The sequence below is a fragment of the Pongo pygmaeus genome, chromosome 5 (genome assembly GCF_028885625.2).
Source record: "Pongo pygmaeus isolate AG05252 chromosome 5, NHGRI_mPonPyg2-v2.0_pri, whole genome shotgun sequence".
Classification (NCBI taxonomy): domain Eukaryota; kingdom Metazoa; phylum Chordata; class Mammalia; order Primates; family Hominidae; genus Pongo; species Pongo pygmaeus.
In genome coordinates, this window is record NC_072378.2 from 37350105 (window position 1) to 37374613 (window position 24509).

A 24509-nucleotide genomic window follows, 5' to 3' on the forward strand; every position below is an offset into this window, starting at 1 on the left:
TCAGTATCCTGCCCCAGCATAGGTGGTATGAGCATGGTGGGGCATGCGCCCTCTGAGTAGGAGCTTCCTCCCTGGCTGCTGCCCCACCTCCTTGCATGGTGGGGTGGGCGGGATGTCAGGCACAGCTGTCTCTAGGCTGAGGCAAAGCCTCTTTCTTCCCACAGGTGCAGAGGGCCCTGACAAGCCTAGCGTCATGTCAGGGCTGAACTCGGGCCCTGGTCATGTGTGGGGCCTTCTCCTGGGACTACTGCTCCTGCCTCCTCTGGTGTTGGCTGGAATCTTCTGAAGGGGATACCACTCAAAGGCAAGGCCTGGTGCAGGGGGCCCTGGCCTCATGCCCACCTGGATTGCCTTCCTCCAAGTGAGAGGCCACAGCTTCCTGGGCAGGTCCTGCTCTGTGGCCCAGCAGCCCCCCTTCACCCCAACTTCTGGCCAGATTCCAGGCCAGCACTCTTGTCCTCCTGGGAGGCATCTACAGGGCCAGCCCCTGGCACTGCCCCAGGAGTGCCTCGGCTCTGGGTAGGCCCATCCTTCAGCTGGCTGCAGACTGTTCTGAGTGGTATTTATATGTGCCCACTGTCAGGTTGTCCTGTGGCCATCAGTTTCTCTCCCAGACAGAGGATCTCAGGCTTCCCAGGAACCCCCGGGCCCCTCCCAATCCCCTGGCCTCTTCCTTGAGCCATCTGAGTCCAGGACTGTTCCCCAGAAGTGCCTCTTGCCTTCTCAGGGTGAAGAGGTCAGCTGTCCTCCTGTCATCTTCCCCACCCTGTCCCCAGCCCCTAAACAAGATACTTCTTGGTTAAGGCCCTCTGGAAGGGAAAGGCTACTGGGCATGTGCCTCATCACACCATCCTGGAGGCACAAGGCCTGGCTGGCTGTGAGCTCAGGGGGCCGCCTGCGGACTGCACACCGGGCCCACACCTCTCCTGCCCCTCCCTCCTGAGTCCTGGGGGCGGGAGGATTTGAGGGAGCTCACTGCCTACCTGGCCTGGGGCTGTCTGCCCACACAGCATGCATGCTCTCCCTGAGTGCCTGTGTAGCTGGGCATGGGGATTGCAAGGGGCAGATGAAGGACAAGCCCCACTGGAGTGGGGTTCTCTGAGTGGGGAAGGCAGGGACGAGGGAAGGAAAGCAACTCCTGACTCTCCAATAAAAACCTGTCCAACCTGTGGCAACTATTCCTTCTCTTTCACATCCCCCTCCTCTAAAACACTCCGTTTAGTGTCTCCTGTTTGGGACGCACCCTTCATTTCCTTCCTATAACTCTGGCCTCCCCCTAATCACAGGTGGCAGGCAGGAAGGGGAAGAGCCAAAGGAAGGCCAAGGGCGCTGAGCTGACTCCCCCAGCTTCAGGAATCACCAGCGGGGCCTAGGTGGGTTTGGAGCCCAGGATCAAAGCATGGCATGCGGCCTCTTCACGGGGGCGCTGCTCCTCAGACCTGTCTGGGACACAAGGTCAGAAATGTACGTCAGGCAAGGCTCTGCCAGCCCCAGGTGCTTGGAAGATTCCTAAGAAAGGGATCTGGAGTCCCAGAACCTCCCCAGGGGAGCACAGCAGGACCGTCCAGAGGTGCTGAGGATCAGGAAAGCACACATATGTTGGGGTAGCAGTGGTGGGTGACTGAGGGTGGCTTGGGTGGTAGGGAGGGGCAGAGCAAGTCTCCAGACTACCGCTGGAGGGTGAGCAGTCAAACAGGACACCACCCAAGTCAGGCCAGGGCTGGGAACCCACCTGTAACCAAGGAGGACACTCCCCTTTTTTACTTTCTTTCTTTTTTTTTTGAGATAGAGTTTTGCTCTGTCGCCCAGGCTGGAGTGAAGTGGCGTGATCTCGGCTTACTGCAACCTCCGCCCCCCAGGTTCAAGTGATTCTCCTGCCTCAGCCTCCCAAGTAGCTGGGATTATAGGCACCCGCCAACATGCCCAGCTAACTTTTGTATTTTTAGTAGAGGGTGGTCTTGAACTCCTGACCTCAGGTGATCCACCGGCCTCAGCCTCCCAAAATGCTAGGATTACAGGTGTGAGCCACCATGCCCGGCCTACTCTTATGTTTTTTCCAGTTCTATTCAGATATAACTCATAACATAAAATTCACCCATTTAAACTACGCAACTCAATGGTTTTTACTATATTCACAAGGTATATTCACAAGGTTGTGTAACCGTCACAATTTTAGAACATTTTCATCACCCCAAAAAGAAACCCCATACCCATTAGCAGTCACTCCCTGTTTCCCTCCAACCTCCCCAGCCCCAATCTACCACTAATCTATTTTCTATCTATATGGATTTGTCTATTCTTAACATCCATATAAATTCTTGACATATCATATATGTTATGGTCTTTTGTGACTGCTTCTTTCACTTAGCATATAAATATATATAATTTGTTTTAGACAGGATCTTGCTCTGACACCCAGGATTATAGCTCACTGCAACCTCCAACTCCTGGGCTCAAGTGATTCTCCCATCTCAGCCTCTTGAGCAGCTGGGACTACAGCTTGCTTGCCACCATGTCCAGCTAATTTTTACATTTTTTGTAGAGACAGGTTCTCACTATGTTGCCCAGGCTGGTCTTGAACACCTGGCTTCAAGCAATCCTTCCAAAGGACTGAGATTATAGTTGTGAGTCGCTGCTCTCAGCCAACATAACTTTCAAGGTTCATCCATGTCGTAGCATCAATCGGAACTTCATTCATTTATGTTGCCAAGTAATATTCCATTCTATGGAATATTCATTACATTCTATAGAACATTTCCATTTTATTTGTCATCGGACACTCAGGCTGTTTCCACTCCTGAGCTACTACGAATAATGCTACTAAGCATTCATATACCAGTTTTTGTGTGAATGTAAGTTTCCAATTATCTTGGGTATATACCTAAGGGTATATATAAGAAGGTCCCCAAAGGCCTGTCAGAGGCCCTTTCAGCTTTGCCCATTGGATGAGGTTTCCCAGGATGGGAGGAGGACATTCCTCCTGTCACCCCTCCCTTTGCCAGCAGCTGAGGTCTCCCCCTGCCCAATCCCACCCAATCTCCTTTCTCAGATGAGGACCCAGCATCCTAGTTTCCAGGACTAGTCGACAGGAAACACACCAAGTGCTAGGAGGGCAGATGGACAGGGTCTCACCCCCCAAAGATCAAAGGGTCTAGGGGCATTTCGCACACACAAGAATTTGAACTGAAAACTTCTTGTTTTATTAGATTAAAAACCTGTACTTTGCTCAGCCAATAACTGGGACACAGTATCAAAAGAGGTTTTCATGCCATTTCTGAGTGTGGAAGATGGCTTGGGAAATGAAGTTGAAACCCCCAAATTCAGGAAATTACTTGGGGGACAGCAGCAGCCCTCCCAGAGGTGACTGGCCAAGGCCACTAAAACCTTGCTCTCTACTCTGGGCAGCCTCTCTGAACTTCTGGGAGGAGATCTTCACATCTAGCTTAGCTCAGGCTCCAGAGATACAGGTGCCCCTCAATCTGGGGGGGCCTTAGGAACTAACCAATGCAAAAACAGGATCTGAGGGTGGAGCAACAGGAAGAAAAGATACCCCAGAACAGTGGTCAGTGCTGTGGGAAAGCACACTGGGCTGGAGAGAGGCCGCAGGGCAGACTCCCCTCTGAAGGGCCTGGGAACCCGAGGCCCTCCTTCTCTACAGGCCTGCCCTGCCCACCCCTGCATGTGTTCTTCCCACTACCTTAGCCCTCTTGGGTGTTTCCCTAGGAAAGTTAATATGGGTGACAAAGTTAGGAGACCTTAGTGGCCTCAACCAGTGTACATTTACATAACACCCACACAGGCACACTTCTGCGTTCCTGGGAAACAAGGACATGTGAGGTGAAACTGCCTGTGAGTCCACTGTTACTAGGCCACTGGGAACACCCACTTGTGCACAAGCATCCCAGGGACCTTCCCTTTGGTGGGGGTGACTCAGCCCCTACTTGTGAGGGAAATATGACCAAACTCACCAGACCCCAACTCTCACAAGCCAGGTCACCTCGAACAAGGGCACAAATACCTGGGGGAACCCAGCTGGGCCTCAAAATATTTGTAAGCTTTGTCTGCTACAGACTCCAGTGCTGGGCAAAAACCATTTGATGGAAGGGAGGTCGCCCGTTCTGATGTAACCATGTCCACTACACCAAGTGACCTTCGTAAAACTGGAAGCTATGTCATCCTCAAATGGTGCTGAGATATGACAGTCAGGGGTGTGAGTGGAACACTTTCTGAAAGGCCTGTCTCCCTGGCAACAGACCTGCGCACTGGTTGCTGCTGTGGAAACTGACACCCCAGCCTCATCACCCAGTGTCTCCCTGGAGACTCAGCTACACCAAGCTCTGGTACCTACATCTCCAATCTGGCAGCCCCCTGCCCTGCCTCTTCACAGCCCCTTCTCACGCCAACAGGAAGGACTTGGAAAGACAGACTCTATAGATAGATTTTTAAACTTAGAAAAATAAGAGACTCCCCACAAAACTCCAAATCACCAATACATTTATTTGCGGGAGATGAGGTGAAATCTTACCATGAACTTTAAAACTGGGTAGGACTAGAGACACTGATCTGCCCAACCTCTGGGTATTCACAACTGCACAGGTAACCAGATCCTGCAAGCGAGGCATCACCATTAAACAGATGAGCATTAGATGAGGAGGACACATTCTGAGTAGTTGCATGATTTCCCATTCAGAGGCAGGTGCTGCCCTCATATCAGAAAAGTAGTGTTGAGAAAAACACAGGCAGAGCCTGGCCATTTGCCTCCTAGCATAGGCCTAGACATGATGCTGGCCATGTGCCAGGGGACCACACCCTATGTACAAAGCAGGAGAATGATGCTCCCAGCTGAGCTGCAGGATGGGCGCTGGGCTGACTGGAGGGGTAGACGGGGTGGGGTCTGACCCCATTAGCCTTTCCCCATCCAACCTGGGCCCCCATAAGCCATTCTCTGGCCCTCTGCACAAGACAGACTCAGCAAATCTGCGAGGTATGGGGATTCTGCCAACTCCCCACCTCGCCTCACCTTCCCTAGGTCTGCCGGGTGACCAAATCCACTGGGTGCAGCCCCACCCCCGCTCAACCCCACATCTGGACAGACACATGGCAAATATGGAACTGAAGCCCGGCTGGGCTGGAGTACATCTGGTTGTTGTTGGGTTGGAGTCGTCTTGCAGGTGTCCCAAGGTGGTCAGGCCTCACCCACGGTGGCCAGGTTGAGACTGTGTTTTTTAGATGATTCAGGTTACTCCAGGGCGAAGCATGATCCTGATGACACCCGGCGGAAAAGCAGGCTGGAGCCTCGGAAGAGCTGGCCCTGGACCAGAAGGAAAAGTAGGGTGAGTGAAAGGGAGGCCACGCTTCCTTGTGCCTCCGAGAGGAAGGCCAGTGTCAGGCAAAGAAGGGTCCAGGAGCTCAAAGACCCACCTCCGGGGTGGACGGCCTCGACCTACATCCCTGGAGGGCAGAATCTGCCTGTGTTGAAGCAGAAGGGAGCGGTTCATTTCCTGCCCAGGGGTGTCTTTGGGGCTACTCTGTAGGAGAGCCCTAGAGAGGAGGCTCATTGCCCCTCTTGTTTCAGAGCCCAAGTGGTCTAGGACTCTTTCAGTGCTCATAGGGAGGACGAGACACACTTACGCTGACCAGGGCCACTGGGAAGAACTGTGGCTCTCCTCCCTGCTTCCCTCCCATCTGTCCTCTTCTCAGCCTGGAGGCCAGTCAGAGCTCTGGCTCCCTCCGGGCCACTGCCCCATTTCACTGTGAGGCAAATCAAGGCCAGGAAAAGGCAAGGTTCTGCCCTTGGCCAGAGCCTGGACCCCTGACTGCTGGGCCCAAGAGCTCCAGCCAGGGAGAGGTAGCTTCGGTACAGAACACGAGAACCCAAGGCTGGTACTGCTGCCAGGTCCCCACGTGGCCCAGCCCCACCCACAGGCTCTCCTGGGCCCAGGAATGTGCTGCAGGAGGGAGGAGTCGGTTTCCAATGCCAGCCACCCTAACAAGCCAGGAACTCAGCTCAGCTGGTTACAGACCTCGAATTTTCAGCCCATGTTACTTGAAGAAGCAGCAGTTCTTGGGCTTTACCACCTGCCACCTGGGCCAGAGTTCTCTTATCCTTATCCTAAGAGTCTTTAAGACTCAAAGAAGAAAAGGTCTTGTCTGATGTATAATCTTAAAATAAACCCACACTTAGCCACCTCAAATCCTTTCTGAAATTATGTAAGATGAAAACTTAACTCAAATGCCTTATAGGATACCAAGTATCTCCTCACAATATTAAATTCCATGAAACCACTTATCTTTGCATGCAATGAAGCATCCACAAAGCCATTTCAGCTGAAGGATGTAGCAAAGAACAGGAAAGGCCTCCTCTGTCCAGTGCTTGCTCACCTGCACACTCAGGTACTTCCAGCAGTGAATCCAGGATTTGAACACCGGGGAGTAAGGGGGGAGCCCAGCTTGCAGCCTGCCCAGGAAGGAGAGTGTAGATGCAGAGAACAGCGGGAGACAGCCAGCCACGGGAAAGCCACTTCAAGAAGGAATGCCTTCAGGCTACCACCCATCCACACGCTGACCCCTGACACCACAGTTTACCCCAGGGGATGCTGGGAAATCCCAGCGGAAGCCAGGGTGCCTGGCAGGCCAAGCCGACACACAGAGCAGGTGGGAGGGGGCTAGAAGGGCTCGGTGGGTCTCCCCCGCCCCACAGCCTTGGTAGGTAGAGTGGCAAGTAAAGGGGCGCACACCTACCCGCAGTTGTTCACAGCCATGAGGTCGCCAACTAGCAGGAAGGGGTAGGTCAGCATGCTCACTGCAATCTGAAACCCAGAGAGGCCTGAGTGCCAGTGACCCACCCCGGCCCAGGGAGCAGGGACACACCATGCCAACACCCTGTACCAAGACCTGCCTCCAGCCATTACCAGGGTTGGCCTCCTAGGCCCCACTTGGGTCCACAAGGCAGTGGGAAGGAAGGGCAGCTGGCACAACTTACCCCCATCACGAACTTGGTATAGCTCCGGATGGCCAGGGCCTGGCTGAACTGAGGAGACAAAAGGGAACAGCGGTTTGCCACAGGCACCTCAGGATGCAGACTTCAGCAACACATGCCCTCACTCCACCCTCTGTGCTGAGCTCCTCACAAGCATGCTGCACATGCCTTTCCTGTCAGGCCTCACAGTCACTGCCCAGAGAAGGCCTAGGGGGCAGAAGCGGGGTAAGTGGACTGAAGGGAGTCCCGAGAAGGAGACCCGGTAAGAGGAATCAGCTGCCGCTGCCTGTGCAACCCCACTGGACTGTGAGCCTCAAAGGCTGAGCCCGTGTCTGCCTGATCAACATCCAGGGCTTGGCACGCAGTCGGTGCTAAGACAGACATGCACCCTGAAACCCAAAGATGAATCCTGGCCTGTGGGGTGAGGTGAGGGCAAGTCCAGGCTTATTGCCACCTCCACCTCAGCAAGCTTTTCCCCCTTCAGACCCCAACTCCTCAAATACTGCTTTGCTGAAGCAAACAGCTCCTAGTGAGGAAAGGTGACTCCCCCACCCTCAGCTTCCTGTGGAGCGGCCATCCCACCAGATCGATGGCCTGGGTCCTTGGTCAGAGATTTGCTCAGATGTCTGCCTGAGTGGCTTTGACAGCCCGGCAGCCTCATCTCGGCCTTTAAGCCACATACAGAAAAGCACTCAAAAAACACTTTAGACAAATCTGTTGACTGCTATTGTTGCTGATGTAAGCACGGCAGCCTCTGGTCAGACAGCTGCCCACCTAGACGAGAAACCACTTAGCTGTGCACTCCTGGCCACCCTTGCTCTGTATGTGACAGCAGCAGCTTACCCACCCACAAGGCCCCCCAGAAGGGGCAGAACTGCAGGAATGTGCCACTGTGATTGCAGATGGGGTGGGTCTCTATGGAGCCACTTTAATTTGCTTACATTGAAAGGCCAATGAAGACTCATCTGCCCAGGTCAAGTGGCCAGTCTCCCTGCAAGCAGAGGCTCCCATCTGGGATGGGGCACTCCTCACCACACAGAACAGACATGTACCACACACACACACACGCTGAACATGACGCCCTTCCCACCCAGGTGATTCTGGCAGACACGTCCCCAGGCCTTCCTAGCCTCCTGGGAGGGAAAGCCACTTCAAGAAGGAATGCCATCCTTCTTGAAGGCGATCCCCACTGTGAGAATGTCTGGACACTGCAATCCCCAGCCATCGCTGCTCCCTACCTCTTATCTTGGTTCAGGCAGAACCAGTCAACCCCTCAGGTACCTGGACGGCCTTCCTCAACAAGTGCTGTGTAGAAGGACCAGGCCTTCCTATGCCTGACCCGACCTGCTGAAGGGTCTATGTATACTAGGCTGTGTAGACCATAGCTAACAAAATAGGAGGGTGTACCGGACTGTACACTTCCTAGCAGATCTGAAAAAACTCAGAGGAATGCACCCTTGGCCTGGCCAGGGATCTAATTCCAGTCCTGTCAGTTCCAGCTGAGTGACTCTGGAGAGCCCAGAGTCTCTCCAGAATTTGGGATCTCTGGGTCTCAATTTCTGTATTGGTAAATGGAACATTATACCTGCCCTGTTCCCTTCACAACTAGGATGTCGTCAGATCAAAGGCCATAACGTTCACAAAAGGGTTTTAAAAAGCAAAAGACGTGATGCAAAGGTCAAAAGGTGATCACTATTAGCTGGTCTATCTTCTGACTTCCTGAGCCCTAGTTGGGTCACTGCCTCGGAGCAGCCTTAGATAAGCTGGGGTCTGTTTCTAAGGCTGCCCAGGGACAAGCATTCCATTAATTCCTCCCAGGTCTGGGTACTAATCTGGAATCTCGCCTCTTGAGGCCATTCTCCCCTTAGACAAAGATGACTCCAGGGACAATGAGAGGTCCTCTCTCACCCTCCGGGCCTAATGCTCAGAATCCCAGAATCCTTGAGTTTGTCCCAGACCCTGGGCATCAGCAGTACACGGAAAGAAGGACAAGTCCTTGTTCCAACCAACCTGGGAACCTGGATTCTGGTCGTTTCCCAGCCCCCCTGGGGTGTCACTCACGCTGTCATCCACCAGGTAGGCATTGATGAAGTGGGCCAGCAGGTTACAGCCCCACAAGAAAACCACATCGCCCAGGAGGTGAGGGATTAATCCACTAAAAAACAAGGTAAGCAGAGATGAGCAGGAGAGGGAGAGGAGCAGTTCCTGGGGGCTCCACACCCAGGAAGCAGGCAGGGATGTTCCAAGCTCAAAATCTTAGCATATCCAATGGCACAGCCTTAGAAAGGAGGCCTGCAGGGGCCAGCAGCTATGCACACTGGGAAGGTAGTGCTCCTTTTCCCATGGGGAGGTGTTCTATGCCACTTTGGATGCCACAAATTAGTTAACAGTCTCAAGCAGCTTTCAAACCACAGAAGCCAGGGATCAAGATGTGAATACTGCCAAATTTGGAATTTCCAAATACAGATAATAAGAGTGCCGACATGTTGGTAATTTTCTCCTGGCCTCTTTACCTAACCAACTCTCAGAAGACACACTGCTCAATGCATCTGTTCTCTTCGCCCCTGAAAATATTCTATCAAAAAGATTCTATGCAAGCATTTACAAGGAGGGCTAACTTTTTAAGTGATGGCCTTTAGGATAAACAGCTCTATAAATTGCTAAGAAAGGTTCCCCAAGATGCAGTGCTGAGGGCAAAAGGCTAGTTTGAGGTCAGTGGGTCCCATGTGCCTCTTGTGTTTTTTACAATGTATTTGCTTGTTTAGGTAGAGTGCCCTGGGAGGCTCTCCAGGAGAAGGATGGCTGTCTCCTGGGAGGAGAAGCAGAATTATTGTTTTTGAATTAAAAAAAAAATCTTATATTTGAAAAACTCAGAAGAATATATGTAATACATCTATGAAGAGTATTAATAAAAGGAACGTCTGTGAATGCAATTTCTAATCTTGTCATCCCTGCCTGTGCTCAGATTGACTTCGTGCTATACCCTTTGGTGCTTTCTATGCACTGTAACATGTATGAGTATCACCTGTTCCAAAATCACATGGGGAGAAAGAACCCAAAGAGTAGGCATCTGTTGTGCGGGAAATCGTATTCACACACCAGAAGAGAACTACGCAGTGTGAAAAATGCCAGAGGTGGTCATTTGCAGAGTTTCAAGATGGGTGGCTGTTTCTGTAGAGCAGCCATTGGCTGGGGTCCAGGGGCTGCCCCTTTGGCAGGGCACATGGTCCCTGAGGGCCACAGACGCCCTGCACTTTGTCACCTCACATCCAACTTACTTCACCTCTAAAGAAAGCACATACTGAAAAGACTATGTTCAGAAAGAATAAAGCACAGACAGAGCCCAGAAGCCAGGCTTGATGAGTTGTTTTTTGACTTGCCGTTTTAAGGTCTAGGCGGTGACATACATGCTGATAGGTATGTCACAAAGGTTGGTTTGTTACCAGGTACATGTGCAAATATATGTATGTATAAATACTTACACATACATATATGTGTGTGTGTGAATATAAATCAGAGTTTCTCAATCTTGGTACTATTGACATTTTGGGCTGAATAGTTTTTTTTTTCCCCAAGAGACAGGGTCTCACTCTATCACCCAGGCTGGAGTGCAGTGGTGCAATCATAGCTCACTGCAGTCTCCAACTCCTGGGCTCAAGCCATCCTCCCACCTCAGCCTCCTGGGTAGCTAGGACTACAGGTCCGTGCCACCACGCCCAGCTGATTTTTAAAAACATTTTTGTAGAGACAGAAGTCTCACTATGTTGCTCAGGCTGGTCTTGAACTCCTGGCCTCAAGTAATCCTCCCGTCTCGGTCTCCTGACAGCTGCAGAAACCACTGGGACTAATCCCGAGTAACTGGGATCACAGATGGAAGCGACGACACCTAGCTGAATAAGTCTTTGTTGCGGGGCTGTCCTGTGTACTGTAGGATGTTTAGCGGCGTCTCTGGCCTCTACCCACTAGATGCCAGTTGTGACAACCACAAGATGTCCCCAGACACTGCCGATGTTTCCTGGGGAGCAAAATCACCTCCTACTGAGGACCGTATATATATTTCTGTATTATATACACATACATGCACCTACAAGTAGTCATTTATTGGTTAAACAAGGAGCTATAAATAAAAAAAAAATCTGACAAACTGGAAAACCATGCTATAAAGACTTCTTATGAATAATATGGAGACCTGTATCTAGTACAGCGGATACTGTTGTATACCATGTGTCTACCACATTTGTGACATACTTATCAGCATGTATGTTACTGCCTAGACCTTGAAACGGCAAATCAAAAAACAACTCATCAAGCCTGGCTTCTGGGTTCTGTCTGCACTTTATTCTTTCTGAACATACTCTTTTCAGTAGTGCTTTCTTTAGAGGTGAAGTAAACTGGATGTGAGGTGATGAAGTGCAGGGTGTCTGCGGCCCTCGGAGACCATGTGCCCTGCCAAAGGAACAGGTCCTGGGTCCTGGCCGATGGATGCTCTATAGAAAGAACCACTCAGCAGGACAAGATTTTCTGACTTTTCAAGAGATGCCAGAAATGTGGAATTTTGTGCAACATATCTTAAATGTTAACGTCAACAACTAATTTGTCAGAAAAGCAATGTCAAACAGAATCCACTGGCTGTGGTCAGCCTGTGAGCTTCCAGAGCTCCACCCTCAGTCCAAGTCAGATTTTCAGTCATGTTTCAGCAATGAGGCCAAGGACTATGCAGTGACTTAGCTCATGAAGACCTGCCCTACACCCACCACAGCTAGATGAGGCCCAGTGGGGCTGGTCAGTTCATCTCCCCCATGTACTAGACACACAGTTCCACTTTTACATGAGCCATGGCCTGAAAAGGGCTAAGCAGCTTGGACACGCTATGGAGCTCTAGAGAGCTGGCTGCAGCATTCAGGCTAGGGCAGGGCCATGTAGTTAAGTCCCAGGCCAGCAGCTGTGGTCTGAGAGGTTGAGGACACACCTGTTAGCAGAGCCATGCCCGTGGCCAGTTATGGGGTGTATAAACTCACGTACACAAAGAATCCCAGCAGCCCTTCCTCTTTAAAAATCTTCCCAATGGAGCTCAGCACACCACTGTGAAGAAGGCAAGACAGAGATACAGGGTCACGCAGTCACCTACCAGAAGCCCACCCATTGGTGTGGGGCTGAGCCCACCAGCTCTGCTCAAATCCAGCCAGTCTTGGCGGGGCTGGGGAGGACTATTACCATGAAGAACCAAGTAGAAAGGCAGAGAGCCTCCTCACCTTGTTCAGGGTGAGGAGGAGTTTACACAGTTCACGGAGACCGGGGAAGCCCAACCACCCATGGGAGCAGCCCACTAGCAGTCCTCTACTGGTGTTTTCTGTGAGATCGGAGTTTAGGAATGCATCTCCTGACTTGGGCCACTGCTGCAGAGGCGGCAGGCCCTTCTCTTACCCGGCCCTCACACTTATCTCTGGTTAAACAACCCTCCAGCAGAGGAGCCCACAGGCCTGCCCAAGAGAGTAAGAGTAGGAGGGGGTAGTGAGCAAAGAGAAGTACTTTCCCAGAGGGCAGAGAAAGAATACAGGGCCCTGCAGGAGGAGGCACTGGAACCAGCCTAGGAGAAGACATCTGGCACTCCTCAGCAGGGAGCCACCGGGCACTCATGCCCTGGCCACTGCACCCTGTTAGAGATGAGAGGACAGGCTGGATGAGAGGACAGGCTGTGGGTTCTTGGGTGTGAAATGCCAAGGAAGCTCAATAACAACCTTTGTGACCTGTGGCTGGAAATAGCAACTGGCTTGTCCTGAACGGAAGCTGTGCAAAGCCCAGATGGAAGGGGCAACCTAACAGAGGGAGCCAGTGGAAGGCAAAGCCCTGGGTAGCCCCGGTCCCAGATTATCCCAGCCCTGCCAGGCCCGGCCCCACCACTCAGAACAGTGGTAGCCAGATTATACCCTTCTGGTCCCAACTACCAACCTCATACTCAGTCTAGGGGAATGGGCCATTCCATTAATGACCCCAAAATGAGGCACCATGGCAGCTGAGCTTCCTGGGGTGGTGGCCCCGCAGGACAGCTGCAAAAAACACTGACCCCAGGAAATGAGAATCTTAAGAGAGGAAGGGCAACCCAGGTGTGTCCTTCTGCCACATGCCTCCAAGACCCACCTCCGTGTCAACACATATGCCCCTGGCATCTGCCCAGGGCTGCACACGGCAGATCTAGGTGAGGGTCTGGTACACAATGGAAGGGATGAGCCCCAAGCCCATGGGGTGGATGGCTTCTTCATAGGGGATAAAAAGAGCTATCAGCCTATGAGGGCCGGAAAAATCATTAGAGCATTACTTCGGGAATCCAAGAGGAGACCCCAGCTCAGTCCTAAGTGGCAGAATCAGCTCTCTGGGGCCAGAAATCTTAATCCAAGCTGACTACAATCCCACTCACCCCTCTGCAAAGGTATCTAGGCTCATCTAGGGCTGCCCTTCATAAGAGATGAAGAAGAGAAAATGCCCCTGGACAGACTATGGAAGCCACTGCCACATTCCTCAGCAGCCAGGCAGCAGGCTGAACTCATACAGGACTAGGGCAGAAAAGGTGCAGCAACCAACCCCAGCACGGCCTGCCCTGGCCGACTCTGAAAGGGTAACAGGGCCACTCTGCCAGTCCCAAGAGTTACCCACCTGTACTTGGCCTCCCGTCCCACAAACTGGACCATGCAGCGCATTGAGATGACTGAAGAAAAAGAAAACACACACAGGTGATGTGGTGGGCCACACCTCATAATGCTCCAGCCACCGGGTGCCGGGTGCAGAGTGGCCACTGAACAACGTGGCCTATTCAGAGAGCAGGAGAGGAAAAGGGCCTTTGGGATTCCCTGTTACACCCCATGACCACAGCATGCCATTTCTACTGCCTGGGAAGAGCCCCACCTCCCTTTGGAAAGAATTCCAATCTCTCCTCAGTGGGGTGGGTTCCAGTAGAATACCCCCAACCCCACTACCACTTCCCAACCGGTCTACAGCTGTCTATCTACAGTCCACGAGGGGGCGCCCCCTCACTCCACGCCCCTGATCCCAGCTTAGATACAGTCTAGGGGGGAAGGGGGGCGGCTTACCATGCAGGGGGTGGGCCAACATGCGGGACACACACTGCATCATCATCTCGTAGGAGGTCTGGAAGAGAGCATGGGGTGGGGACTCGCCACCCTTGGCCTGTCTCTGGAACTGGCCCTCGAGGGGAGCTACAAGTGCTCAGGAGGGAGAAACCTGTCCCAGGGACTGCACATGGGGTCGGTCTGCCAAGGATGGCTCCACCTGTTGCCCACTCCCCAATCCCCCACCCAGGAGTGCTGTCGGGTCCCAGGCTAGGCCCAACAATGGCTGATTAGGCTTTCCAAGGTTCCCTGCACATCCAGGCCATGGCTTCTTCCCTTACCATCCCACCCATGCCTGCACAAGGACCCAACTCTTCGACTTGTCAATGACCCGCCCAACTTGGGGGTGAGAAATCATCAGGCGCCCCTCCACGCGCCTCTCCCGCTCCAACTCTCAACACCCACCTCCTTCACAACTTTCTTCAGGGAAGTCTTCATATCATCCTTGTTGGAAACCTGCTCAATCTCATCCGGAGGGAAAACCTGAAACAGAGAAGGGAAAGAACCAAGTTCAGCTACGCCTCTTCCATGGAACTCTTCGGGGACTTGGGCGGCAGGAACCAGCTCCAAATATTTCCTCTGCAGTGTCTATTGGCTGGGCCCACCTCAGGTAACCTCCAGGTCTGGAGCTTGGGGGAAAAAGAAAGCCACCATCTGGTGTCACAGCTGTGGGAAAGCAGAACTGTGGGGTGGGAGCTCCCCCATGGGGCTGGAGTGAAGCCCCCAGTGGTCTGGGAAGGAGGAGGCAAGACCAGGGTAACTGGCTGCTGCAGGGGTGGCTGGGAGTATGAGGAAACCTCAGGCGATTGTTCCTGGCTTTGTGTGGGCTCACCTTCTTCATGCTACCCCGAGTGACAGTAGAGAGGGCGTTGGACATCAGCCGGGGGCTCAGGCCTCGGAACAGCCCTATCTTACCATCCACTTGCACGATGTACTTGGCTGTAAGAAAACAGAGGTGGCAGAGGAGTCACACCCAGTTCAGGGGCACCCACTCCTGGGTCACACACACCCAGACGAGGCTCGGCTTGTCCTTCAGGTAACTGCTGACTACAGGCACAGAAGGGAACATCTGTCCAGGACCTGGAAGCAGTCAGGCCCTAACCCCCAAATGTCTTCTAGCCCATTTCTTTTAGTAAAAGCCTCAAAATGTATTTCTGACAAACAAGTTCATATATTTTCTTCCTTCCTTCCCTCCCTCCTTTTTTTTTTTTTTTTTTTTGCTTTAAAAACTTTACTTGGCAAACTCAGCCATGATTTCTCAAGTCAGCAACTTAAATGCTGCAACACAGAAAACAATTCTGTTGCTTAAAAATTACATTTTTCTTGAGGACAAGAAAATAGGAAAAACAGAGAAACTGCCCGCAGGGAATGATGAAGTCTTCAACCTAAAGGAGGGAAAAAGGAAAAGGAAGGGCTCCCAGAAGATAGGCTCAAGAACGCCCCCTGCACATGCCACGGCCAGGGCAGTCTCCACCCTGTAACTGTGCTACACCCAGGATACCACCTGGCACCTGTTGGCATTTATTAGTCAAGGGAAAAACAAGTCTATGGAGAAGTAACTAAAACAGAAGCACCAATGAACAATTCCATAGAATAAACTTAAATGTTACGGAAGCTAGACCCTACCTGTGTGAGTTAGTGTTTCTTTCACTAGGGTCTGTCTTTCTAAGGATACAATTCATTGTTTTCTATCAACATTTTAAACATGTTTTAAATGGCAGGGTGGTATTTTTATAAACCTGTGCATCTGGAAGCTAGCAGAACGTTCTCTCAGACAGCATGCTCCCCCTTTTAGACCATGACTTTAGCTCTCTGGCACCGCGCAGAGGCAGGAAGAAGCAAATATGCCTTTTGCTCCTCCGCAGATGTCTACCAGCCCAGCAATTCAATGTCACAGCTAGCACGGGTCTTTCATGAGGCTAACACCTGTTACCTGTATATGTGATTGCCTGAGATGAGGGGGAGCTGGAAGGAGAGGAGGAGGAGGGGAGGGGATGCTGGGTGACTTGGCAAGGAGCCCTCTTCACAGAGTGAACAGGCAGAAGGAAAATTTGCTTTGGGGGAGGGTGGATCCTAGTGAGGAGAGGGAGCCTCAGGACCTCTGTTTGTGATCCTGAGCAAAACATCTACCCTCTTTCATCTGCCCACCTGTAAAAAAAAAAAAAAAAGGAATAAGGACCGTCATTTCTCTCCATTTTTGAGAGAACTGAGGAACAAGTGAGAGCAGAGGGAGGCGTGCTGAAATGCCTGCAGGGGCCTCTGTGGGTCCCAAGGCCTCAGGCTGGCCAGGGCCTCCCTCATTCTGGGTCTTTCTGCAGTGCCAGGAAACCCTCTGGGAAGTTCTTTCTTCTACACCAGAGAATGTCATGACAGCTGCAGTACTTTCAGCCATGACAAGTAGAGGAGCAGACACTGTCCACACTGTACCAGAGAGCCAAATGGCGGGTCCCCTCCCTGACTCCAGAGTAGGCCTGGTGTCCGGAGATCCCCAACAGACATCAGCTCACACCTAGATTAAAGCTACATTTATATAAACCAGGCTGGGGGCACACCTGAGAACTCCGCTCATCCTCACAAGAGGCAGTTAAGATGGGGGTCAAGTTCCCTCTGCTCTAAGTCCTTTTGGGAATGGCTGTGTCACATGAATAGAGACGATCTGGGCTCTAACCTCGCCTCTCAGAACACAGCACGTGCAACCAGATCCAGAAAAAGCCCCATGCAGGGCCGCAGCCGTCCGCCCTGGCTGCCTTACCTCTCTGTATACTGCCTCACTACTCAATGGTGGGGTGCCTTCCTACTTCTGTCATCCCCCCTCCACTACACTGACAATTTTTAAGTAAAAAACAACACAAACACATCTCCTCACCAGATGACACATTCCACCTGGCCCTAGACTCTGCACTCAACAACACAGGCACAAAACCAGAGAGAAATATGACACCCAATTCTGCCAACAGCATGTGAAACGGAAAAGGTAAGACAGAGGCCAAGCCCCAAGTTACTCAACAGAAAGATAGATTCTGGAGAATATTCTAGACAACCAAACAGGTAAGAGCAGAGGTACAGGAAACTTGAGGGGATTTGCCTGGAATGGAACTCCAGCTGTGAACATGGAGAAAAAGGGTACATTTAAAGAAGGCCTTCATCATGCTCATCTGGTGAGGGTGGGGACTGGGAGAGGGAGAGTGAGGGTAAACATGAAAAGGCCCTGGCCAGACGGCACCTGTGGGCCAGGGGATGGGCAGCAGAGGCAGCAAGGTGGGCTTCTTGATGACAGATGGGCAGCTTGCAGGAAGGCCTGGGCAGGAGAAGCTGACCTTACTTTGCAGACAAGGGGTGCAGCCGGGCCACAGCAGGTAAGTGGCCCGCCCAACCCCACGCAGCACACAGAAGTGAAGCTGCAATTCACTGCACACCATTCTGTAACCAACAGATGGAGACACCAGAGTGAGTAAGCACCACTCACTAACTGAGGAATGCAGGGGAAACAAGACACCCAGGTGGGATAAAAGAAAAAAACTCAGGAGGAGCCCCACAGGCCTCCTGCTGGAGTAGCAGGGCCAGGCTGCTCACAGGGCAAAAGGAAATCACCCCCACGCATGTTCCAGGCACAACCTGGGGCAGCAGAAATAACAGGGACCAGTGTCCTGGATTGGCCCCTCTCTCAGGCACCTGTGTCTGTCCCCTCCTGCTGTCTGGGCTGGCAGCTACAGGCAGAGGAGGTGGACCAAAGCTGTATGGTTCACCTGCTCCCACCCCAACACCATGTCCTCTCTGTACATGCTTAGATCCCCTCCTCCGTGCCAGCTCGACTCTGCGTGCCATGCTGCGCAGTGGGTTCCCCGGGGCCAGCTGGTCCTGCTCCCCACCTGAGGCCTCTTTTCTGTTGGTGTGGGCTTTCCTGCTTGGGAGGCACACTCACCGTAGGTGAAGAAGCTCGGCAGATAGAGGACCTTCCTCCCCAGCACATTGGTCCCAAGGGTGGGGGGCATCGGCTCATGACCCACCTTCAGAATTAACAAAGACAAAGGGACGCTCAGAGTCTCGTGGTGATTCAGCCTCACCACCTCTCCTCACACTTCCTGTCCCCTTTGCTTAACTCTTCTCCCACAAATTCTAATGTGGCTCTCGTTCATGTTTTCCCCATCAAAACACACCAGAAAGCTCGTCAGTGTCTCTAACCATTGGCAGCACGTAAACTCCCAGTGAAGAGAAATGCCTGGTCCCAGATACTGTCCAACCACAATCCAAGTCACACCCACACCCCAACATTCTTACATTCAAATCCCACATATTCCCAGTAGAGAAACCTCCATTTGTATGTACTTCAAACCCTACTCCCGTCTCAGAACAAATCTGTTATTCTCATCTCCAGATGAAAAACTTCATTCCAACCTCAATTCCAAATGTGGCAGTAAGAAAATACATCATACCCAAACCTCAGACAGGTCAGCCATTAAGTCATCCATTCCAAAGTGCACCCCAAACTCAAATTGCTTACCAAATCTACTGCAGACACCTCCATGTCTATTCTTCCCATTCCCAGGCTTAGCAAACTGTTACTTCAAATTCCAGCTGCTCCTCAAACATACCCTTAGCTGCGTTCTCACCTCAATCACCCTACATCCCTGTGACAAAACGACCCCCTCATTTCTGTAGGGCTATGATAGTTCTTGCTGTACAGATGCTTCTTATATCTGAAATCTTTATTTATTTATTTATATATATATTTTTTGAGACGGAGTTTCACTCTTGTTGCCCAGGATGGAGTGCAATGGCGTGCTCTCGGCTCACCGCAACCTCCACCTCCCGGGTTCAAGTGATTCTCCTACCCCAGCCTCCCAAGTAGCTGGGATTACAGGCACCCGCCACCATACCCGGCTAATTTTTTGTATTTTTGGTAGAGACGGGGTTTCTCCATGTTGGTCAAGCTGGTCTCAAACTCCCGACCTCAGGTGATCCACCCGCCCCGGCCTCCCAAAGTGCTGGGATTACAGGTGTGAGCCACTGCGCCCAGCCTGAAATGTTTATTAAACCCGCAGGTGGGTGAAGGACCATCCATATCCACATGAGGAGCAGGCAGTCTCTGTCGAGGGGTGAGAGCCCCTGCTGCCAGGGAGAAGGCAAGGTGTCAAGGAGACCAGCACCTAGGTGGGGAGTGAGAAGGCCCCTTCCTCCCTTGGCAAGGGGCCAGGATACCAGCCCTGTGCCCTCTAAGCAGGCCAGCTGGGCCCATGGACCAGAGCGATTCCTCTGACATGTGGGAGAGGATTTGGCCTGCAGCTGTGGGAGGCGGTAGAAGTGGCAGGTTAGAAAGCGCTACCTTGTAAACTGGATTAGGAATGCTTCCAGCGCTTTTTGGGATCAACCCTGTCCCCTTTTGCCTTTATCAAGCAAGTGCTTTTGAAAGTTCAGGCTATCTCCTATGGATCTGATTCTGAGAGGCCTAACAGATTAATGACTGTAAATTTAAAAACTCCTCTATGATGGGGACTATCTTTAAAAGAAAAAAATTTTGACCCAGTGGAGCAAAGGAGGAAAGGGGTGAGTCAGCTGACCCAGGCAGTGAGTACTTCCCTTCTAGACCTTTTCCCTTCTGGGTTAAAAGCTCCAAGGTTGTTCTGAATTAAGTTTTGTCTTGATCTGTGTTCTCTTAAATACAGGTGGTATTCCTTTATTCCTCCACTCCAAATCGCCGCCACTGCTCTTCTGCTGTCCTTACCCAGTTTAGTCAACACTATTTGGGAGTCCCACTGACCCCAATTTCATACTTAAATTTGTAACGTTATCCCATATCCACATGGCTCCCAAATCTGTTGAATCTATTTTCTTAACTTCTATTGGGTTATCATAGGCACACTGGCTGTATCTCGCCCCCATTCCTCCTGCCTTCAAGTTTTAATTATTTGTTCCCAAGTCATTAAACCCAATTTCATCCTCAAATCTGTTAACCCAATCCTAACTACGGCAAATGCTGTGGCCCTATATCAGATACCAGCAGGGAGAGTCTGTCATCTTAAAATCTCCAACTCCCAAACCTGACAGCCACATGCCCTGATCTAAGGCACTGCATTCTTATGTACCTAATCTAGACAATCCCCAAATCTGTCACTCCACTCCTGACACCCCCACTCCCAGTAATTTGCTTTTCTGCAAGTTATTACTCTGATTCCCAAACTATACCCATTGAAGATCTTACCCTAATATATGTTACACTCAACACCAGCTGGGTTCAAATCAGACAGGCACCTCTGGTCCTTCAACAGGGCTCATCCATCCTTACCTGCTCACCATCTAGTTCTTCTCACGCTTTGGTGTCCTTCATTCCCCCATTCCCTTCCCAAACCACCCTCATTTCAATGTTCTTTCAAACCAGATCTGCCATCGTCCAAATGATGAAGCCACTTCATTTCCCTCACACTGAGCCCTTGTGCTCCAGTACCCTTCACTCCACAGACTCTCTCTCCCACCTGTGTCCTAAAATCCTAGCCCTCACTCAGTCTCATTCCATCAGTTTCCCGAACCCTCACTTCTCAGGTCCCACCAGTTCCAAAGCACCAGTTTATCTCCCAAACTTCAAGTTCAACTGCTGTAAATACAATCTTAACCCTGTAAGACAGCCCTCATTCCCAAATCACAACCAAATGCCAGTCTTGTCTACACCTTCCACCATCAACAATTTTCAAATCTGTCACAATTACGGACTAGTCAGGCACCTTGATGCCCCTGACTGAATCTCCTCACTCCTTGTCATATTCCTGGTCACACCAACAAATCTATTACCATTCCTCGGATCCCAGATTTCAATTACTCTCATTCTCAAGGCCTTCTCATTCCAGTTGTATTTTGCATTCTCTCGGTTCAGTTATAGAGATGGTAAAATCTGACACCCACCTGCCTCAACTCAAATCTTGGATGGGTCTCCAATTCAATTTTTACCTTCTTCCCCCCACGCTTCTTAACTGGAAAATTCTGGCCTAATGACCCCCATCAAAACTGTACCCATCCCAGCCACACCCACCTAATTCTCACACCTCCACAAGCCCTTCATTCCAGCTCACTCCTCTCAAGCAGCACACTTCATCTGTACCACATTGCCGGCCACCACCAAATCTGCCAAGTGCCCATGCATCCCTCTGTTCCAGAGACATCCCTACCTCGGTCTCAATTTCTGGTAGTCCCTACCTATCCTGCCACCTATGTCTCCACTGTCCCTTCTGCCCAATTTGAATACTCCCGTGCCCCTTCTCCTCATCTGCCCAGATACAAGCACTGTGATTCCTCTCTCTGACCCCAACTATGACTTCCATTTCCTCCTCCAAATGCGTCATCCCCCTTCCCCGCTTAAAGCCTCCTCCTAGCTCCCCTCTCTAGACAAATCGCTGCCACTCCCCTCCCCCAGTGCTGGCTCTATCTGTTCCCCTCCCCCCATACGCGTCACCCTGTCCCCTCCTCCTACCAAATCCGTCGTCGCCATCAAATCCAGAGCCCCCATCTCCGGTAAACCGATAGCATTCCCCTGCAAAAGTCTTTGCCTTCGCACTCTCGCACCAAATTAAATCACAATGCAACCCAAGACCTCTGTCTTCTCTGTCCACTCCCAGTCTGGTGTCCTTCTTTCCCTCCTAAATTTCTGGCCCTGGCGCCCACTTTGTCCCCACCCCAAGACGTTTTAAATCCATCTCTATCAAATCCAGAGCCTCCGTTCCCCTCTACTCCAATTACGTGCTCCTCACTCTCTAAACACTTTGCCTGGGCCCCCAACCTTCCTCCCCATCTCTTCACCCAAACTTTTCGCCCCTCCCCCAATTCTATTGCTTCTTCCCTCGCCCCAAATTCGCTCCCTTCCCTATCCCAAGTCCATCGTCCCCACTCCTTTATCTCCCAAATATGTTTTTCCAGCCCATCGCTCCCTCCTTGGCACCCCCCCAAATCGCTTGTTCTTTCCGCCCTCTCCCATATCTGTTATTACTCTAACTCCTTCGTCTCCTTTCTGTATCCTAAAACCCGTGACCCCTGCGTTCACAACTCCCTCACGGGTTCCCTCCCCTCCCACCCACTCGGCCCCCCAAACCCGCCGTCCCCACCCCTCTCCGCAAATCCGTCGCCATTGACTGCCCGCCCCAATCCTCCAAATCCTGGCCTGTCACCTTCACATCAGCCTCCCATCTCCCTACGGCGCCTCTGGTCCCCCACCTGGATGAGCAGCTTCACGTAGAGCAGGGGATGGCTGAGCGCCGTCACGCCCGCGCCCAGTGCCACGAAAAGAGCCTCAGTGGTCGGGGCGTTGTCCCCAGACCCCAGGCCCCCTGACCCGCCATCCATCCTGCGGGCCGAGGGCTGAGCCGCAGGCCGAGGGTGCCGAGGATGTGCGCGGTGCGCGGGCGGTGGATCGCGAGCTCGAGCCTCGACCCCCGCCGCCGCTCCGCCGCGAGCTCCGGCTCCAGCTCCGGCTCCCGCCATCCCCGCGGCACCGCCGCGAGCCCAGGGCGCCACTTCCGGGTCCGAAGCTCCCATGGCGCCCGGCGGCGAGGTCACTCCCCGTCACGTGACGGAGGCCACGCCCCCCCCGCCGGCGTCAGGGGGCGGGGCCGGGGCGCACCACTCCAGGCCGCGGGGGAGCTCGGGAGCGTGGCGCGGCGGGTGGGACACGCCGGTTGTGGGCCCCGGGCCGGTTGGAGGCCTAGCAGGACACTGGGCTGCGGACCGGGGGTCAATGGTGGCGGGCAGCCGGGGCCCCGGGCTCAGGAGGTGTGGCGGCTGCCGCAGGCTGGGGCGCTCCCCCGGGAGGCCCAGAGCACGCAGGGGCGGGGTTCGGCGCCTCTGGCTGCCAGACGTCCCCAATATGGTCTGAGGCGCTTCCAAGCCCCCTCCCTGGCTTCGGGAGTTTTCTCTGCAGTTCTCTGCCCGCCCCTTTGCGGCCCAGATCCCAGTCGCCGCGGCCTGCGTGGAACTCTGCGCGAGCTGAATCTCCTGCTGTAGGACGAGCCCCGACCCCGAGCCCCATCCCCTCCGCGGTCCCAGCCAGCCTCTTTGTCCGATCCCGTTTCCCATCTCCTCTAATGCTCTCCTCACCAGAGCAAATCCAGATGTCCCCTCGGCGACTGTGGGCACCCTCCCCAGCTGTGGAGCCTTCGCACGCCTTCCTCAGAGTCCGTGGTTGTAAAATTTGTTTTGCTCTAAAGTATTTGAGTGCCTCCCTCACTAGATCCTGAGGGTTTTAGTGAGTCCCTCAGTGTGAGCACACGCAGGCACTGCTAGGCGCCTGCAGTTGATTCTTAGTTAATACAAGTGAATAATCACAACTAGACATTAAATTGCAGGGACTATGTGACAGGCACTTTTTAAAATGCTTTACACGTGTTGATTCAAGTGTAATCCTCACAAGAACCCTGCGAGGAAGATAGGACAGTAAGTGCCCTGTTCCTGTTTGTAAACGTGCCCTACACTCTGCAACAACACCTGCAACAGAACCATGCTAGTTTTGGGGGTTCGCAATAAAAGTTTCTGTTTGAATGGATCCTTGAGTGTGCAGGGACACAGCAATGGAAGACCTGGTCCCTTTGTCTGTACTTACCCTATAGCCAGTTCATTGTGATAAATTTCTTTAGATCGACACCTGCCACTGTTAGTCCGGGTTTCCCAGTCTGTCAGAAATTTCTAACTTCCTTCCTGCCTTACCCCCTAAAAAGCGACCTCCCCCATTCCCACTCCTGATAATGAACACTATGTACTTTCCACGTTCAAAGCATGCCACACTCCCTCTCTCCCTCACCTTGGCCTCCCTAACCCAGGCTTGTCCTAGTGAAATCACTCGCAAAGCCTGCTAGCCCTTTCAACTTGCTGTGTTTTCTCCATCAAACACAATTTTCATCAAACATCACCCAGGAGCACTTTAAATGACTTCCTTTAGCCTAGGTTCTGATTTAGCTTTCTCAATAAGGACCTCAAAGTCAAGTTCCTAGTGCCACACTCTCTGCCCAGAAGAGGCGATAGGTTTTAGTTTGGGGGTGGGGGTAGGGGAGGATGATTTACTTCCCCATCCTTCTGAAACTTCCTCACAGGAACCTTTTCCTTCTTTGGGCTTTTCATCCCCATTTTTCTCCAACTGTCTGTTTTTCCTTCTGAACTTGGCTGTTCACCGTTGAGCCTTTTACTCTGCCTTACAGGGTCACCTAACTTTGGGCCTATACTGTATTTGGCCCTTTCAAACTGTAGTTTCATGTGAAGCGGCAACTTTGTGTTGTCTTGCATTGTTTTGTATCTTCCACAGCATCAGATATAGTACTATGCACATAGTACATGTTCAGTAAAGTATTTCTAACTGATCGAACAATTTCTCCAAGTGAAGAAATTGAAGGAAAAATAGATCAGCTAAACCAGTTAGACCCATAGGGTACCAAGCA

At 52.1% G+C, this 24509-nt stretch overlaps 2 protein-coding genes across 10 annotated transcripts in view; one reads left to right on the forward strand and one right to left on the reverse strand.

Annotated features, from left to right (window-relative positions):
- The window catches only part of PI16 (peptidase inhibitor 16), a 20097-nt gene extending 15305 nt beyond the window's left edge, over nucleotides 1–4792 (forward strand). For 5 of the 6 annotated variants that reach the window (XM_054491157.2, XM_054491161.2, XM_054491158.2 and 2 more), the window contains 2 exons: nucleotides 165–304; nucleotides 728–4792. In XM_054491157.2, coding sequence (XP_054347132.1) covers nucleotides 165–286 — 122 coding nt within the window. In that variant the 3' untranslated portion in view covers nucleotides 287–304; nucleotides 728–4792. Of the gene's footprint in view, nucleotides 1–164 lie in introns of all 6 variants that reach the window. The other variant, XR_008503126.2, reaches the window with a different exon arrangement.
- On the reverse strand, nucleotides 4478–23001 carry MTCH1 (mitochondrial carrier 1). Of its 4 annotated transcripts, none has more exons than XM_054491167.2 (12): nucleotides 22300–23001; nucleotides 18026–18110; nucleotides 14936–15042; nucleotides 14509–14586; nucleotides 14065–14122; nucleotides 13631–13682; nucleotides 12002–12061; nucleotides 9041–9134; nucleotides 6983–7030; nucleotides 6742–6809; nucleotides 6382–6457; nucleotides 4478–5311 (listed from the first exon to the last, which is right to left on the reverse strand). In XM_054491167.2, the coding sequence occupies exons 1-12, from the start codon at nucleotides 22618–22620 to the stop codon at nucleotides 5240–5242; spliced, it is 1119 nt and encodes a 372-aa protein (XP_054347142.1). In that variant the 5' UTR covers nucleotides 22621–23001; the 3' UTR covers nucleotides 4478–5239. The 4 variants fall into 4 exon arrangements, with proteins under 4 accessions (XP_054347142.1, XP_054347140.1, XP_054347141.1 ...); XM_054491165.2 differs by having other exon boundaries at nucleotides 8990–9134; nucleotides 22300–22651; XM_054491166.2 differs by having other exon boundaries at nucleotides 4478–6457; nucleotides 22300–22644.
- Nucleotides 23002–24509: the final 1508 nt, after the last annotated feature.